Source organism: Scyliorhinus canicula, chromosome 4, assembly GCF_902713615.1.
Source record: "Scyliorhinus canicula chromosome 4, sScyCan1.1, whole genome shotgun sequence".
Taxonomy (NCBI): Eukaryota; Metazoa; Chordata; class Chondrichthyes; order Carcharhiniformes; family Scyliorhinidae; genus Scyliorhinus; species Scyliorhinus canicula.
The window spans coordinates 47,615,149-47,634,650 of record NC_052149.1 but is presented as its reverse complement, the minus strand read 5'-3'; the positions used below and the strand labels follow the sequence as shown (position 1 = coordinate 47,634,650).

Genomic DNA, 19,502 nt, shown 5'->3' with positions numbered 1-19,502 from the left:
GTGGTTAGCAGAGTTGTTTCACAGCTCCAGGGTCCCAGGTTCAATTCCTGACTTGGGTCACTGTCTGTGCAGAATCTGCACGTTCTCCCCATGTCTGTCTGGGTTTCCTCCGGGTGCTCCGGTTTTGTCCCAGAGTCCAAAGACGTGTAGGTTAGGTGGATTGGCCATGATAAATTGCCCTTAGTGTCCAAAAAAAGGTTGGGTGGGGTTAATGGGATAGAGTGATGGTGTGGGCTTGGATAGGGTCCTCTTTCCAAGGGCCAGTCCAGCCTCATGGGCCGAATGGCCTCCTGTACTGTAAATTCTATAAAATCTAAAACTTACTTTCCATTTGTTTAGATTAAAAAATATGTTCTCAACTTTTTTGTCTAAAGCTTTAATTGAAAAGAATGAGGAATCTATGGATGTATGTACGTTGTGGCAATTACATTGTTAAGCTAATTGCCTTAAAGACTGGTAATGGTTATCAGCTTAACCTCTAAAAGAATATTAATGGACAAAGCTGGAACAATTGATGTGGGGTAATTATATGGAGTTTGTATCTTTTGCAGGGTTGGATGCAGAATAAACTCGCTGAAGGTAAAAGGCAAGCTGCCGCATTATTCCTTCATCATAAACGAACAGTTAGCATTAACAAGAGGCGTTCCTTTATTCATCTCAAACAAGAGAAGCTCTATATGGTTACATTTTTTAAAATTACAAACCAGGAAAAATTCCAATTAACACCCCAGAGGGATGGTACTTAAGGCACAATATTTTAGTCTAAGACAGGCTTGTTCAAAGCTGGCCTATGTGGCCTCTCGATGAGGCCTCCAGAGCCAGTTTTCAAAATGCCGGCCAAACAGGAAAGTTGGAATGAAATATCCCGCAAGGAGTTCGGGGAATCAAATGCCATGGCCCCAAGGAAGACAGGCTGGTTGCGAGGCTCAGGAGTGAGATGCGGTGGTGCCCCATTTTGGTAGTGGGGGACGGGGACGCAAGGGACAGAAGACAGGATGACCTACAGTGTGCAGGAGATTGAGTGCGTGTGCGAGAACGAGTGTGTTTGTGTGCATGCAAGAATGAGAGAGAGTGTAAACGTGGACCGAGTGTGAGTGTGTGTGTGTGTGTGTGGGGGGGGGGGGGGTGAGAGTGAGAGTGAGTGAATGACTGCATGCGTGTGCATGAGTGAAAGAGAGTGAGAGTGCGATTGTTTGTCTGTTTTGCTCCCAATCTCAGATTTCTCACTTACTCTCAGTGGGTGAGTGAGCACCAGAGACCGGGTGTGAGCCCTGGTGCACGCACTCTGACCTCTCACACTTTGGTCATTTTTATGAATTACTTTTTATTAAAACTTAACATAATGCTATGACATTGCTTCATTTTTCTTCAGCAATTGTTTATTTTAGGAATTCAGTTTAATGTTGTGCTAAATCTTTCTGAAATTTGCTCATTGGCCTCTTGAGGAAGAAAAATATGGAAATGTACCCCCAAAGTGGAAAGTTGCACAAGCTTATCTAAGAGGACTACAGTTTAAAGAGTTTGGTCACAGCCCAGGTGATGCCAACAGTCCTCACCTTTGCACACTTCACTGTGTTATAAGTTCTATATAAACACAAGTTTTTGTTATTGTAGTGACTCTAAATGCACCTTTAATGCAGTTTAACATGGAAACTGGATCAAGCAGCAGTTCAGAACACACAGTTCTAATGCCTAAACTACTGCAGTTCAAGAATAACGGGTCCTAGAACTCAATTCTTCCTCACATATGCTGCCCTTTCATATTTTATAAGTGGACAGGGCGAGAATTAAAATCATTAACAGCAGCAACTAAGCAGTAATTATATTACTTTTTATATATTGTTTGCAATATACACACATCCCAAAAATATGAATTGGGCAATAGGATGCAAATAAATGTGATTTTGTATGTATTTCCTGAATGTAGGAGTTGAGGTTACAAAGCAAAGCTTGGATCCTTTGACACTCTCACATAGTTACTGCTGGAACAGGATAGATAATTGTTGGGCACCTAGACATGGGAAAATGATTAAAGTGGGTCTCTTTTCAATTGCTAGGTCAAGGACAACCATGTGATAAGTAAAACGATTTACAGTTCACCAAATAGGAAACGCAAATGAGTCATCTGTCACCTTGCAGTTTTGCAGGCTCATTTCATGGTTACTTTAAGACAAATTAAATATTCAAAAAGGTGTCACAATATATCCATTATGAAACACTGCAAATGAATTTTGACAGGTATTCATAAACTCAAGTTTATTCATGCAAGTTGTTTTCTCGTATATAATTCAGATTTGGCCTCTCAACATCAGCTTTTCAGGTGATATTCTCAGGTTGTGTAGTTTTGCACATGTGCTTTTATTTGACGAGGATCTGACTGGTGAGGCCGATGCTCAAGATTGTGTCCTCTCGAGTGTGAAACTACTAACCAGCATCTGTTGCTTTGCCTGCCTGCTTAGTAACTAGTATAAAAACAAACTTTTTGGGGGGTTTCAATCTCTAAAGAATGTAAGTATTTAGTTCTGCATCTGATAGTTTAATGCAGTTTCCAGCAAATACAAAATACGAGATGCAAGCTAAATAAGCTGGTGTCTAATTAGTTCCCGAGAAATGATCATACTGTAGGTCTATAATATTTATGTGCTCTGCACTTCCAGGCAATAAACTGATCAAACAGTGGCCAAACATAAATGATAACTTAAAAAGGATTACTGAAGGGTACGAAATGAGAATACAAGCAATTTGAAATAAATTCCGTAACATTAAAACCCAATTAGTATTATCATTTTCTTTTCCATAGTTAATCCTTAAAATGTGGCTTAATGATTTTTTCTGCTAATGTGTGATAGAAAATATATAATTTTAAACCTGAATTTTAAATGTTCTGCCCTGAACACAAGGATTAAACCATTATTGTCCTCAAAACCTCTAGACACTACATTTGTTATCATATGATTAGATAAGGCTTTTGTGAAAATATGTTTAGCTTTCTAAATAAAACCCAGCGTAACTCTGGCATACACATCCAAAATGCTCAGCTACAATTTCCAATCTGGACTGAGTTAACAATGAGCCAACAGATTTGAAACGACAGCTGGCCTTAGTTTTACACTACTGATCGTAAGAATTATAAAAAAAATATCAGCCAAAAATCAAACTCATGATCACGATCGAGTAAATCGTGCTGTGCACCTTGTCCATGGGGCCTTTGTGTTCTCGGAGCCTGAATGCCTTTGCCAGAGTATTTGGCTGTGGAGGTATTGCAATTGTATTCAATCCTCTCCTCACCTGAACTCAATTAACACATACTTTCTACATCAGAGAATGGTCACAGCAAAGCAGGAGGCCTTTTGGCCCATTTGTGATTGCTCCTTGAAATCTCCACAATTGTCCTTCAAATTTTTGCTCTTCATATAATGATCAAATTCACTTTTCTCACAACACCCTGAGCTAGCGTGCGATCAATTCCAGCCCCACTTTACCCAGGGTCGCAACACAGATGAAATTAAAGTTACTTAAATGCCCAATGACTTTGTTTTGATCCCGGTCAAGTACAGGCACCAGGTTTGTACATTTTAACACATAACTTTTTATTATGTACCGTATTACAATTAAACTGACAAAATTGTAACTGACTATCTAATACCCTTTTCCTAAACCCCACCTTTCGAACTACACCCACTCTCTATATACACACACACAGACAATCAAGGGGAAAAGGTGGTTGTGAGGTAAAGAAAGTATCAATAAAAATAAACGGATAAAGGATCTTTGACACACTAGGATTGCTTCTAGTTATTGTGTCAATGTCTTTCTGGAGTTCAAGTTTTCATTTCAGTACTCCTTCCTTCTAGGCTTGAGATGATTTTCTCTGGCAAGGCTGTCTACTTTTGCTGCAGAATCAAGATCATTTCAAGTTTATAGTAAAGATATGCCAGGCACTCATTGGTTTTAGAATAATAAAGCAGTTATTTTACTTCAAGAGAGAGAGAGAGAGCGAGAGAGAGATTGTTCCTTCTCCTTCCAAGGTCTCAGCACTTCTGCCCAGTTCTCAAAAAGCATCACGTAGTAACCAATCACTGACTGTTGTCAAGTAGAACATTGTCCCTGGCCAGCCCACCAGTTGCCAATTGGCCAATCTTACCGACTGCCTCCAAAGTTGGTTCCTAACATTCACTTGGTGTTTACAGGTCTGTTTTCTCTTCTCCAAAATACAAAACCTAGGAACGCCATGTCCTGACAAGCAGGCTGCTTCAGCTTGAATCCTCTGCTTAAAGGCACATTCTGATTATGGGTCCACAGACCAAAAATAATCAAATAACATAAAACGGGAACAAAGGAAATAAACAGGAGGGACTCTTACACTTTTGAAAGCCATGAATGAATTTGTTTCCACCACAGTCTCAGACAGTGCATCCCAGATCCCAATAATTCTTGGTGTAAAAAAGATTGTCCTCATGTCATGATGACATTGTTAGATTGTACTTAACAGTACAAATCTGATTTTTGATTTGCTCAAGGTCTTTGCTGCTGAGGGTAACTCTAGTGTTTCTAAGAGAAAGTGACCATGAATGATTAACTCAGCGTAGCACAGAGATTGAAGTCAGTTTTGTGTTGTCACAAAACATTAAGGCTCAATTGTATTGCCTGTTGACAATTATTGTTTTGTCTTGTGTTCAGCGATCATGTAGGGTGGATGCCTCCCATAAAACCATCAAGGGCCAATGGCTCAAGTGAGAAACACTTGGTGAAAAGAAAATCAATTGTGGCTAAAATAGCCTGGTTTCAATGAAGTGAAAGTTCCTCCCTACTAAATCAATTAGAGAAAACATTACTGCAAGCATCAAGACAATTACTGATAACTGTAAATGAGTCACTAAACCCTCTGAAGCTAGGTTATGGGGTGAAGAAATTTGCATCATCAGCCTGTAGTTTGCCTTCCTGGGTGTGGATGGCACTGGAATGGTAGTTTGCAAGAAATGTCTTTGTAAGTCATAAGAGAGGATCCAAGGCAGCCTAGCAGGATGAAAGACTTGACCTAAGGGTCTCACTGGTAGCAATAAAATTGTCTTTTCAGTGTTCTTTTGGGGAGACTGTTGGCTTATTTTAGAAAATAAATCCAGTATTTTGAATGAACAGCAGACCCCGGGGTAGATACCCCAGACTGCCTATCTCCACTAAATCTACTCTACACATGAACTATGATCTTACATGGGCCTCTTCTGCCCAGGTAGGTGTAATGTATTTGCACTTCCATTACAACTGTGGACCAATGCCAAAACATAAACAACAAAAAAAAACGTAGTGCATCTATACCATTGGACACACTGTTGTTAATAAATCAGTGAGAGATTTCATGCAAACACAAAATGAGTTAACTTTGGGGGGAGGGTGGTCACGTGATGTGAGCGCGGGAACGATCGCATTTTCGTGAGCTCCAACTCTGGTCATTTTTTAAACCGCTATTTCATCCTGTTGCACATTTCATATTTGTCTTTTTGTGGGCTACATGGCTTGTGTTCTGGCCATTGAAGCTTCTGATTGGTGTTTTTGAGAGGAAGAGCAGAGATAAAATGTTAATATCCTCATTTGTTCATGGCATTCGGAGTGGGCTAAGGTGGGGCCCAGCTTGCAGAGGTGCAGTTGCTGTTGAGAGGCTGTGTTGTGTGCGTCGAGATGATGGCTGCCATCAAAAATGCAGTCAAAAATGCTGCCTTGGCTGAAGGTCTCGGTTCTGCAGTGTAGATCAGCGAAGCTCACTTTGAAGAATTGAGGGGTACTTTTAAGAGTGGTGAAAGCGCACGAGACGGTTCTTGCACTCGAACGACCACTTTCATTGGTGAGGGTTCTCCATGTCGTCAAAATCCCGCTGCATGGTGTGTCATCTGTCCCGGCGGATTTGGGTGATAGGGGCCGGGCGGGGTGTGCCCTACAACCTGGTCCCTGCTGAGAGGTAGAAGCTATTTCCCAACTGAGTTTGAAAATTGGCTGCCATGCTTTGGTAATCTTATTTGGAGGTTGGGTGCATCAGATTCAATGAAGAACAGCATAACCTGTCTTTGAGGCCAGAGGTTAGTTAAGCCCAAAGATCACTGGTCCTGTATGGTGCTGCTCGTGATGCTTGTCCTGAGGGGTTGGAGGTGACTGAGTCATTCCCCCCCATCCAAAGCCTAGGCTCTGGAGCCCAGTGCATCGGTGCAACGGCATGGTGGAAGTAATGGCGCCTTGTGTTTCGATCATTGGAATCCTCGAGAGATCCTGAAGTTTGCACGCTGATCCTGCTTTGACTTTTACCTTCTCGTGAAACATGAAAGATGTCTTTATCAAGCTGTTTACCTTGCAGTTCCTTTGTTATCCTGAACGTTACACCCTTGTTGATCATGCTACTGAATGTTCTTGCTGTTTTTTTTCCTGTAGGGGAGTGCAGGAAATATGAGCGAGGTGACCTGTGTCATTGATTGTCGTGATTTAGCAAAATCATTATGAGTCAATTATGAGGAGTGTGATTGGTGCAGTTTCACTCCTTTAAGGAGGATGAGTGGAGCCGGTGCGGGGTGCATTGGTAGGGTTAGTTCATCCTCACTGAGACGAAGGATAGGCCCCCCCCTCCCAGTTAGAGCTAATTCGTTTTGGGGTTTTTTTTGGGTTTATTTATTTTGTTATTGAATTTAGGAATCCTTGTCTTTATCCTACAATGGTTTGGACAGATATTTTTTTAATCCTGGGGAGGACTGACTCTTCCTTGAGGTAGATCTTTTTAAATTTTGGTTTTAGCCTCTCTACTCCTCTCTTGAACTATTAGAACGTGATGCGCAGGTAGGACCAGTAATTATGGTTGGTCGTTGGGGAGAAAGGTTGCTCCGACAGTGGTCGCTTTGAGTTATTCTGCGAGTTCCCTGCTTGGGTTTTCTTTCCTCTTCTTTTCTCATCTGGCGGAGCATTCTGCTGGGTCTAATTCTGCTCTGGCCCAGTGGTTTGGGGGTGTTTTCCTGGTGGCGTCAGAGAGGAGAGAATCGGCCCTCCATCACAGGATGGCCAATCGCTTGATGTCTTGATGGTTTTCCTTCTCCCCAGGCAAGGGCTCTCTTTGGCTAGGGCTGGAGTAAGTATCCTTTTCTTCTTCGTGTGTGGGGATGGCGCATTGCCCTGGTTGGGATTGGGAGGGTACGGGCTCTGCTGGGGTGTAGGCCTTGGGTGGATCCTAATCCTTTGGTATCTGATGGATTCGTTCTGGTAGTTCTTGTTCTTTCTTTTATCTCTGTTGGGGGGCCCTGAAAGTTTGATCATCCACTGGGTCTCTCTCCTAACGTTTTCCTCATGAAGTTTAATGTTGATGCATGGTGAAGTTTGATTGCCTCCCCCCCCCCCTCCCCCCCCCACACCCCACCCACACTTTTGTGGTGGGTGTTTCGCAGGCACGGCAGAGGCTGGGGGCCTGGGTTGGTCGTGAGCTCTTCTGTGGGAGGCCCTGAAGGTTTGATCATAATCCATATATGTTGCTGCCTGTCCGCTCTCCACAAATGTATGGATTTAGCTTCGGCCCTAGGTCTGGATTGAAGTTAAGTTGCATGGTAGGCATGTATGTAACTCCTCTTAGAACTGGGGTTTTTGTGCATTTTGTTTTGTTTTTTGTAAGGACGGGTATGATGAATCCCTTCTTGGCTTCTACATAGGTGCAGATGGATCTGACATCAAAGAAGAGGAGGCTGTGATGGGTCGTTGATGCCTGCGCCGCTGAGATCGGGGGAGCTGTACATTGGTAACTGCCCGATCACACCACATGAAATTGATTAATTGTGATGATTGTGGGAGAGTGAGGCGTGGGAGGGTATGCACCATTACCATGCCTTTATGAGTTTATCCTACTCCTCTCCTAGTCTTTGGTGGAGCCATTTGAGTATCTAGATTTGTCTGGTGATTGTATTGAGCCAGTTGTGATGTTGTTCTACTGTTCCATTCTGTATTCAAGTGTGTTATGCCATTTTCTTTGTCTTGCTTATGATATATTATTCTGCAACTTTGTTGCGTTATTCTCCAAAATGTAAAATCTCCATAAATACACTTAAAGGTTAACTCTGTTTGGACATGATTTCAACACAAGATGGATACATAGTAGGAACAAATATTTATATGATAACACTGCGCAGTGTAATGATGTGTCACTGAGCATTCTTAAGTGATTTTGTCTGTATGGCAGCAAGTTTCGGTTGGATCATCCGGCAAATACAAAGTGTTAAAAATACCTTAATGATGCAAACAACAAACAATAAACACTTCAATTCCATATCTAATGCAGTGGAAATCGCAACCATTCAACGCCAAAAAACTTGGCACCATCTGGTGATAGCACAGAATCATGATGCATTTATATTGCAGCCACTGAGGCCAGCTACAACAATATCAGTAGCAGATGGGCAATAGTTCATTTCTATGTCTAGACTCTCTATGGATTGAAATCAAGTCATATGAAAGTGGTCGCTCAAGACCGAGTGTTGCTAGACAAAGCCACTTGCATCCGGGAATTAGATAAGTGACGGAATTTAGTGCAGTAAGTGTAACAGTAAGTGTAAGCTTTTTACCAAAAAAAAGCGTAGTTCAAATGTGGGAACCGGAGACTGAGAGTTGAACCCCGGAGATATAACTAACCTTTTCGGAATGGTAGTTACAGCCTTTTAAGGTATTTTTATTCTCTAAACTGGAGCGGTAGTTTAAGCAGATACTGGGGTGACATAGCCATTACATTGAATTTTTAGCGCAACTACTTAAGCTCCACAATATAACTATGGATAATCATAGAGTGATATTCTAAACTTGAAACATAATTTGTTCAATAAAAACAAAATAAAGATGGCAAGACAGATGATGTGTTGCAGCTATTGCATGTGATCCATACCGCCTGCTGAACCACATCTTCAGTAGGCGGCACGGTAGCACAGTGGTTCGCACTGTTACTTCACAGCGCCAGAGACCTGGGTTCAATACCCCGCTTGGGTCACTGTCTGTGCGGAGTCTGCACATTCTCCCTGTGTCTGGGTGCTCTGGTTTCCTCCCCACAAGTCCCGAAAGACTTGCCTGTTAGGTGAATTGGACATTGTGAATTCTCTCTCAGTGTACCCGAACAGGTGCCAGAGTGTGGCTTCTAGGGGATTTTCACAGTAACGTAATTGTAGTGTTAATGCAAGCCTCCTTGTGACACTAATAAAGATAATTATTATCATTCAGTAAACGTCGCTAGCTCAAGGTACTTTGAGTTGAGCTAGAACCTGAGCTTTGGACATTGCAATGCAACAAAGAGGACAAAGTTGCCTAGACATTGTGTTCTAAGAGAGTTACATAGCTTTCACTCGGCACTTCAAATTTTGGATGTAGGTTTGAAGATTCAGAAGGGAGCAATGGAGGAACCTCAGCTCTTCAAAGTTGGTTTTTGCAGCTTGTGTAAATTGAGTAAGTGTCCCAGGGAGCAGGTCACGGAAAGGGGAACAAAGTGAAGTCTGGAATCCGGGGGGGGGGGGGGGGGGGGGGGGGGGGGGGGGGGTCAGGGGGAGGTCAGGGAGAGTAAGGGACAAAGCCAGGAGACGGAAATTTGTCACATTACGTCAAGTTAACAGAAATGAGCAGAGAAACAGGCTCCAAATTAAAGAAGAGGCTACTGGAAGCAGGCTTTGAGCAAAGTAAGCACGAGAGAAGCCCTGAAGAACCGAAAAGGCAGCTGTTGGTTGCTGTGAGCTGTTGGGGCAAAGGCAGTCCTTTGGAGCAGTGATATTATATTTGGCATGGCCAAAGATCTGTGAAATTGTGTTTGGAAGGTGATGTTCGAGTGTACTTGGAAATCCAGAGGAAAGAATCTCAACAGCAAGACTGAAACTCTGCAAGGTGGGCTGTTGTTGAAGCCTTCTGAGTGGGAGCGATCATTGATGAGAATTCTTAGGCCAGATATTCAAAGGTGGAAATTAGATCAGCTGGCTCACGATGTGACAAACATCAGGTGGATTGGTGAAAAATCCGTTGAATCTGTTTTGATTCTCATATTTAGAAAATCAGGATACAATCAAGGCAGAGTCAACGTGGTTTTGTGAAATAAAAGTCACATTTGAAAATGTTTTCTTTGAGGATACAATAAGCAGGGTAGATAAACGGGAACCAGATGGTGCAGTGTGTTCGAATTTCCAAAAGACATTTGACAGGGTGCCACATACAAAGTTACTGCGCAAGATCTCATAGCTTTGGAGATGATATGTTAGTACGGATTGGTGAATAAACAGGAACCAGGCAGTCTGGAAAAATGGACATCACCTATTTACAATTTATATCAATGACTTGGATGACAAGACTGACTGTATTGTAGCCAAATTTGATGACACAAAGATAGGGAGGAGGAGGATAATGAGTCTGCAAAGAGATATAGATAGGTTAAGTGAGTAGGGCAAAATGTGGCAGATGTTGTTTATTGTGGGACAATATGAGGTTGTCCATTTTGGCAGAAAGAATAGAACAGAAATATTATTTAAAGGGAGAAAGACTGAAGAATGCTGCAGTACAGAGGGCTATGGGGGTTCTTAAAAACAAGTCACAGATAGCTACTATTCAGGTACAGCAAGTAATTAGGAACGTAAATAGAACATTGACCCTTACTGCAAGGTGGATAGGGTGCACAATTGACAAATCTTGCGACAACTTGCAGGCATTGCTGAGACTGCACCTGGAGTACTGCGTAAAATTTTGATCTCCTTACTTAAGTAAGAACATACTTGCATCAGAGCCAGCTGAGTTCAGACAAAGTTCACTGGGATGACAGCTTTGCCATTTGGAGGAAGGATTGAGCAATTTGAGAGTATACTGATTGGAGCTTGTAAGATAGGGGTGACGTTTTAAATCATGTAAGATTCTGAGGGGCCTTGATAGAGTAGATGCTGAGAGAATGTTTCCTCTTTTGTTAGGAAATATAGGACCAGGGTGCATTGTTTAAAAACAAGTGGTCTCCCATTTAAGATGCAGATAAGGATGGATTTTTTTCTCTTAGTCTTTAGAATTCTCTTCCACAGAAAGCAGTGGAGGCTGGGAAACTAAATATATTCAAGGTTGAGTATTACACGAGGGTGATATTAGGAAATTGGGTCCGGAAATGTAATTGAAGATGTTGCGGGCAATTTTGGGATTAAACACACAGAGGGAAAAACTGCTAGCACAGAGTCAGAGGGATACGCCTACAGATGGCCTGAGTTACATTGTCCCATTCAGACTTAAACATGTTCGTGGGAATACACAGGATGCTTCTGTTCAGCAAGTGTGATTCAAAGAACAAAGATCAACACAGCACAGGAACAGGCCCTTCGGCCCTCCAAGCCTGTACCGGTCATGATACCATCCTTGGCCAAAACCCTCAGCACTTCCTAGTGCCGTATCCCTCTATATCCACGTATTTGTCGAGATGCCTTTTGAACGCCGTTAATGTATCTGCTTCCACAACCTCGTCTGGCAACACGTTCCAGGAGATCCATTGTCTTTCATGATACTCCTATCTGACCAGCATTAGCCCATTACAGAGTCTGTCACTAGATACATAGAAGATAGGTGCAGGAGGAGGCCTTTTGGCCCTTCGAGCTTGCTCCACCATTTATCACGATCATGGCTGATCATCCAACTCAATAGCCTAATCCTGCTTTCTCCCCATAACCTTTGATCCCATTTGCCCAAGAGCTATATCTAGCTACCTCTTGAATATATTCAATGTTTTAGCATCAGCTATTTCCTGTGGTAATGAATTCCAAAGGCTCACCACTCTTTCACTCTTTTGGTGAAGAAATGTCTCATCATCTCTGTCCGAAATAGGAGGTTAGTTGCATGTCAATAGCCTCTGTTTTTTGTGTATATGGGAGTGGGAAATCAAACAGGCAAGATAATGCTGATGGGTTCAAGACTGGGCACCCCAGAAGAGAACCATAATTTGAGGGGCTAGGCGGAACTTGGAGAGAGAGAAATAATCCTGTTTTGAACAGGTGGGGGAAGGATTTGAAAAGCCACCGAGACAGGTCATGAAAAAGCTGAACCAGAGACAGGCTTTCGAAAAGTGTTCTAAAGGAATGTGATTAACAGGAGAAAATTGCTTCTTAAATACAAGTATCATCTTCGCCTGCCTATATAAGTGGAATGATATCTGCATGTTTGGGTTCTGATCCGGTATCCTAACAGTGTACGCTTGTAATATTTCACTCTAAATAAATGTAAGACTGAGTAAAGATTGGTTTCCAGTTCCATCCTTCACAAACTGGCTTTCTGGATGAGAACACTAGTTTCCTTGAGAAGATGACGGTGGATTTTCTACTTGGTCCGCTACAGTAAATGGTCCAGTGATCATTTCACAGTGATCCAGCAATGATGAGGACATAGCCATGTCCAGTCTGGATGGTGGGTTTGGATCTGATGGTGCTCTTACATGTTTATAACCCTTATTTTTCTAGGTGATGGAAATTTGCTGCAGACATCCAGATTGGTGGGATATACTGCAGCTAGTATGCTGATGGAGGAGGGCAGTGACTTACTCTGTAAAATGTCACAAGTAAACTAAAAGCAATTTTTGATATATTTATTATGTATAAAAACTGACGTCCCTGGTGACAGTTATTGTTCCTTACCTGTGTGCCCTGGCAGCGGAGAATGTGGCCGTGGTAGCGTTGGAGAAGTGCTCGAAGTCACAATCAGGCTCTTCCTATTACTTGTACGGCAACTGAAATAGAATACAAAGCACAAATTTTAAAACAAACCATTTCTGCTGCTCATTTTTCCCAAATATCTTTTGTGCTCAGTTAATCCCGATTGCAAGTTACCTCGTTATTTCCCTATTGCTCAACCTAAAGTCGCGTACACTATGTATTCTGCATATGAAAACATGGCAGATGTGGGTTTCTGGAAACCTATCTCCAATCTCCATCACCCAGTAAGATTTGGGTTGTGGATACACAGGGCGTGATATCAGCTGCTAAGCCACGAGCTACACTATGTCCAAAAAAAAGGGTAAAACTGGACAAACCTCACTCAGGGGAATTGTGCTCTCCCTTCACTCAACCTCAGCACACCACCCCACAGATGTTGGATGTTATCTTAATTTTTGTTCCTTGGAATCTTTTTGGAGCAGACATCTCCAGCTTGAAAATTGCATTTGATGGGACATAAAATGCAAGAGTTTCGAGCTAGCAGCATAGTAGTACATAAATAGTGTGTCAAACCAGGTAGTACATTTTGGCTTGGGGGGTTACTTAACAGAGTCATGCTAATACTGATGTTAATATATCTCATTGTAATTTTTGAGGATGCATTGCCTATTTTCTGAAACTAAATTTAATCTCTGACTTAAACAAATGTATTTTATTTTAGACTGATTAACTAATAATGATAAATGTGTTAAATCTAAATTAGCAGATAGCTCAAATGTGTGGAATATGCATGGTCTGTGTTAGGCTACAGTAAAGGATCAACAATACACTTGACTAAATTTGATGGCGTTGAAGCATGAGCAACTGGTGCTCGGTGCTTTGTTATTCTAGATAACACCGCATTTAGTGATTTCTCTTCATCAAAACTGCAGCGGTTTTGCAGTTGATAAGAGACAACCATGGTTAGCTTGCAAATAATGAAAATGTTTCGCCATTCTTTGAATATAAAGAGCATCAGAATGTAATTATAAAGAAGTAAAATTCTGAGAGATATACTATCCTGGTGTTTACCATTCTATTTACTAAATATTTTCAGCGGATTTGCAGCAGCAACTTATACGAGAACATATTAAAGGTCAGTAAGCTAAACTCTTGGTATTAGTTTAGGCCAAGTAACAACAGTATTAAGAGTTGGGAGAAGGGGGAAAGCATGGGTTAAAAGTTCTAAAGTGTTCCTGAACTTCAGAGAACAATCAACGGTAAATTCAGGAAAGGAAGAAGAGGTCACCTCCAACTGATCATTTTACTCATCACCCAGACAAAGTAATCATCTGTCATTATTCTAATTTCTAGTTCCAATGGATGCTTGTGAACAGTACCGGCCTTGTTCTCGTTCGAACATCGAAATGTCAACATTGAATGAGTGAAGAAGTAAAATGTCACCTAATGCAGGACAGGTTATTCTGAATATCAGCACACTTGTCAAATCAGTGCCATGGCTGTTTCATTCCAGTTAGCTCTGCCATATTGATATATAGAAACCCCTCATTTCAAAACCACATTTTTTTGACCATTAAAACTAAAACAAAACGGAAGCATTTCCCCACTGTTGATTTTAAATGAGTGACTATATCATGCTAAACCACATAGTAATAAAAGCACCCTAACTTTTATTTAAAAACGATAACATGGCACGGTAACAATGTCAGGGTGGCACAGTGGTTAGCACTGCTGCCTCACAATGCTAGGGACCCAGCTTCAGCACCGACCTTGAATGACTGTATGGATTTTGCACATTCTTCCTGTGTCTGCGTGGGTTTCCACCGGGGGGTCTTGTTTCCTCCCACAGTCCAAAGCTGTGCAGGTTTGGTGGAATGGCCATCCTAAATTGACCTTTAGTGTCCAAAGGTTAGGTGGGGGTAGGGTAGGGGTGTATGGCTCGGTAGGGTGCTTTCTCAAAGGATAGGTACAGACACAATGGGCTGAATGGCATCCTTCTGCACTGTAGGGATTCTATGATTCTATGTCTGAGAGGATAGGGGGAAATGTTTGGGATGGCGCTGCTGCCTCATAGCGCCAGGGACCTGGTTTAATTCCAGCATTGGGTGACTGTGTGGAGTTTGCACGTTCTCCCTGTGACTGGGTGGGTTTCCACCGGGTGCTCCTGTTTCCTCCCACAGTCCAAAGATGTGCAGGTTAGGTGGATTGGCCATGCTAAATTGACCATTAGTGTCCAAAGGTTAGGTGGGGGGAGGGTAGGCGTGTGTGCTTGGATAGGGTGCTCTTTCAAAGGGTAGGTGCAGACTTGGTGGGCCAAATGGCCTTTTCTGCACTGTAGAGACTCTATGAACCAAATACTTTTCAGTGTTGTGGCTGGGCCATCCATTGAGATAGAACTAGTTACTATTCGTCAAGCTTCTGCTAAAATGGTTTTACAATCAGCTACTTAAAAGATGAAAGCAACCTGTACCACTTAATCTTTCAATTTTTCTTCCCTTCTTGCGAGGAAGCAGCTAGCCTACAGCTTAAAAATTGCAATGTCAAACTTTTGTCCTATCATTCTGTAGCACAGAACTCTTCATCAATGTACATAATCATTCCGAGTACATTTTGAAGCCAGCTTACATAATTACAGAGCGCAACTTCAACACAGCCAGATCTGTGTCTAGATAAAATGCAATGGCAGACACAACACTGGGAAATGAGAGACCCAAAGATGAACAACTTCAGCATGCAATTACTATTTGGTCAATTAAATCACAATAGAGACCCTAGAATTTGCTTTATCAAAATAAAAACTTCAGTAATGTATATATCTCACGAATGTATTTTATTTTTATAAGCACATATATTTCACATGCACATTGTATTTTTATGCAGATTGCTTCTTTCAATGGAAGGAGTGAGTAACGGGTATGTAGTCACCGACCGATTTCAATCGCAAATTGGTGTAAGCCGAGGGAAATAAAAATCAAACCAAAACAGAGGCACTAAACCACTTGATTCAGGCTTTCAGAAAGTCCATTAAATAAGCCTGGAGGGAGGAATCTGAAAACCTGATTAATAAAACAGCAGTCAGACTTCCTGCAGAGTTGCAGTCAGGTGTTTGCTGAATGTAGTGTTGTGAATGGATGTTTCAAATGCTTGAAATCATCACCTAACTAATAGTAATAAAGACTTGGGTAATAAAATATATCATGCAGGAATTTGAATCTGTACAGAAGAAATCAAAAACTACTAAAATTAAAGCCTCAATTTGGAATCATTTACCCTGCATACATAGTAAACAATAGGAAAGGGTTGGCATCTTTAATCCAAGTATATAGCTCAAGTCTGCAGAAGCCACATTACTGCAAAAGATTCCATGCCTTTTTATAAAGAAGAAATTAACCAATTTCCTAAAAAAAAATCTTCTGGTTTAAAAAAATCACATCGTCAAAGGTAACGCTGCAGAATATGTTGATGGTGAGGCACAGAACCTCTTAGAATACATATATACAGATACATATACATGCTATCATGATGATACGATCAGTGTATGTGGAATATTAACCTTTAATTTAATTGGGTAGGCAAGTATATATTTAACTCTTTAAAAGGACTCCTTAAAACAAAGACACTGACTTGGGATGGCTGCCACAGGTAACCTGACACAGTAAGGATTACAAATAGGACATACCAAGGCAAACCCTTGTGGAATGTCATACTTGATATCGAGAATTACTTCAAAGATGCATTGAAACTTGCAACTGGTTCTTATTTACATTGCCATGAAACTACCTTTCAGGCAAAGACAGAAAGTCTGCAAGGACAATACAGTAGTCCCCCTTTATAACGCGGGTGTTGGGGTCCAAGACAGCCACCCGCGTTGCATCTGAGCCGCGGGTTTTAAATTTATTTAAAAATCTATGCTAGCGCTTCCCATTGAGAGTCTACGGGGGGGCGGTGGGAGAGGTCAGACCCCCGTAGACTCACAATGGGAAGCGCTAGCATAGCTTTTTAAATAAATTTAAAACCCCCATCGTGGATCTAATTAAAAGAGTGTCAATTTCAGCGGCCGGCTCACTTTGATCCAGAGAGGGAAGCTGCTCTCTCACTGAAATAATCAGCCGGCCGCTGAAATTGACACTGCCGGCTGCTCTCTCCCTCCAATCCAACTTTTAAGTTTTAATGTTTCTGATTGGAGGGAGAGAGCAGCCGGCAGTGTCAATTTCAGCAGCCGGCTGATTATTTCAGTGAGAGCAGCTTCCTTCTCCGGATCAAAGTGAGCCGGCCGCTGAAATTGACACTGCCCGCTGCTCTCTCCCTCCAATCAGAAACATTAAAACTTAAAAGTTGGATTGGAGGGAGAGAACAGCCGGCAGTGTCAATTTCAGCGGCCGGCTGATTGTTTCAGTGAGAGAGCAGCTTCCCTCTCCGGATCAAAGTGAGCCGGCCGCTGAAATTGACACAACTGACCGTTGGGGTCCATAAGCCCCCCCGCGGTATATCGCGAACCGCGGTATTGCGGAGCGCGGTATAATGGGGGACTACTGTAGCTGTATAGAAGGTGTTGAGATGTTCGTCCCAGCTCATCATCAGGAGGAATGGTTGATTCTGAAGTGATGGCTGGGACATTAAGGAAATGAATCACCTCGGCATAATACAAGAGCCAAAGTCTGTCCAGACTTTACAGGGGCTGGTTTAGCACACTGGGCAAAATCGCTGGCTTTTAAAGCAGACCAAGGAGGCCAGCAGCACGGTTCAATTCCCGTACCAGCCTTCCCGAACGGGCGCCGGAATGTGGCGACTAGGGGCTTTTCACAGTAACTTCGTTGAAGCCTACTCGTGACAATAAGCAATTTTCATTTTCATTTCACATGAGCAAATCAATTACCTTCTGCCAGTACCCAATTAATTATGGAGAGGTCATATGACCAGAATGACCACTTTGAAATGCCTTTTGTTACAGCACCCAAACAGTGAAAGGGCAATCTAGAAGAAATCTGCCAACGGAGCAGTAAAACCATCTCTCTCTCTTTCCCATGTCCTCAAGTTCAGAGCTCTACAGTTTAAATTCCATTACAAATTTAGAGAATTGCAATCAAAAGGATTCTCAGCTGCAATATCATCAATGTATGGAAAATATGGATTACGTCTTTAATATTGGTCTCAACAACGCTAGGATTCAAGACCATTGTGAAAAAATCCGAATCATCCACGAACACCAGCGAATGGCACAGTGCGTGTATGTGTGTGCACACACGTGCCTGCGTATGTGTCTTGCAATTGTCAAAACATGGGTTTACATCAGAAGGAGACCATTCGGCCCATCAGGTCTGCACCGGCCCTTGGAAAGAGCACGTTACTCAAGCCCACGCCTCCACCCTATCCCCGTAACCCAACTTAACCTTTTTGGGAAACTAAGGGCAATTTGGCATGGCCGATCCACCTTAATGCACATGTTTGGACTGCGTGAGGAAACTGGAGCACCCGGAGGAAACCCGCGCAGACAGGGGGAGAACGTGCAGACTCCGCACAGACAGTGACCCAAGCCGGGAATCAAACCTGGGACCCTGGAGCTGTGAAGCAACCGTGCTAACCACTGTGCTACCATGATGCCCACAACAATTAGACTTTTCATTCCGGATTTGTATTGAATCTGCCAGGGTGGGATTTGAACAAAGGTCATCAGAGCATTATTCTGGGTCTCTGGACTATCATTTCAGTGACAATATCACTACACTACCTTATTAACCACTTTGTCAATCTGCCTGTCACCTTTGTGCACTACAATGAATATAATTCTAGACCTTCTGCCCTTCTTCAAATCCCATGATTCTTTTCTCATGTTTCCTTTTAAATAATTTTATTTTGTTTGCCTCAGCAACTCTTTGTCAAAGTGAGTTCTACATTCTTATTGCTTCTTGGGCAAATAATTTTTTTTCTGAACTCCCTGTTGGATTTATTAGTGACACAAGGCCATGGAAGAGGAACAAACTTTTGCGGCAACTCTCCCAGTGGATCCTGTGCATCTTGCACCTCGATGTAGGTGGCAGGCCATGCTGTGAATTCAACGAAATTAATTTTTATTGCCCCCAAGTTTCTTGCCCACATTTTGCTGTTGCAATGCTAACAATATCGTTAATGGTCGAGGCTGAGATAGACAGATTTTTAATCAGTAAAGGAATCAAGGGTTATGGGGAAAAGGCAGGAAAGTGGAGTTGTGGATTATATTTTCAGATCGGTCATGATCTCATTGAATGGCGGAGCAGAATTGATGGGCCGAAAGGCCTAATTTTGCTCCAACATCTTATGGTCTTAAAACCTCAGATTAAAAACACTCTAAAATAACAAACAAATATTTACAATAACTACTAGAATAGTTAAACAAGTTGTTGGAATCCTCAAGTTCGTCCGATAAATGCATTCAATTTAGACGTAGCAATTAGAGGTGATTGATGAAAGGCACTTCAACAATAAAACAAAACCTTGTCTGCCTGTACTGCAAGCCCTGTGGACATAGATTTTAACCTTCAGTTTGGTACTGAAATACTGCCTCGAAGGTGCCACAGGAAAGTGAATTTGTCAGTCATATGTGGCATCAAATGAAAGCTCAGTAATATGTAAACCATCATCAGCAGGTTTGGTATCGTCTATTATTTAGCACAATGCTACTATTATTTAATCAATGAAAGCAGCCATTTGAATGCAGTAATTTCTGTGGAATGCATAAACATCAATACTGAAGTTAGATCAAACAAATGGCTTTCATGCCGTATGTGCATTATATCCTCTCTATTTTAGCATTAAACTAGTTATTCAGGTTACAGTCTTTGTGCTTCAGTGGAATTTTCAGTATATTTATCATCC

General features: G+C 42.0%; 1 protein-coding gene across 8 annotated transcripts in view; it reads right to left on the bottom strand.

Annotated features, from left to right (window-relative positions):
* mast2 (microtubule associated serine/threonine kinase 2) overlaps positions 1-19,502 on the bottom strand; it is a 524,270-nt gene that overhangs the window by 149,175 nt on the left and 355,593 nt on the right. For all 8 annotated transcript variants that reach the window (XM_038794189.1, XM_038794190.1, XM_038794191.1 and 5 more), the window contains one exon: positions 12,633-12,724. In XM_038794189.1, coding sequence (XP_038650117.1) covers positions 12,633-12,724 — 92 coding nt within the window. The remainder of the gene's footprint in view (positions 1-12,632; positions 12,725-19,502) is intronic.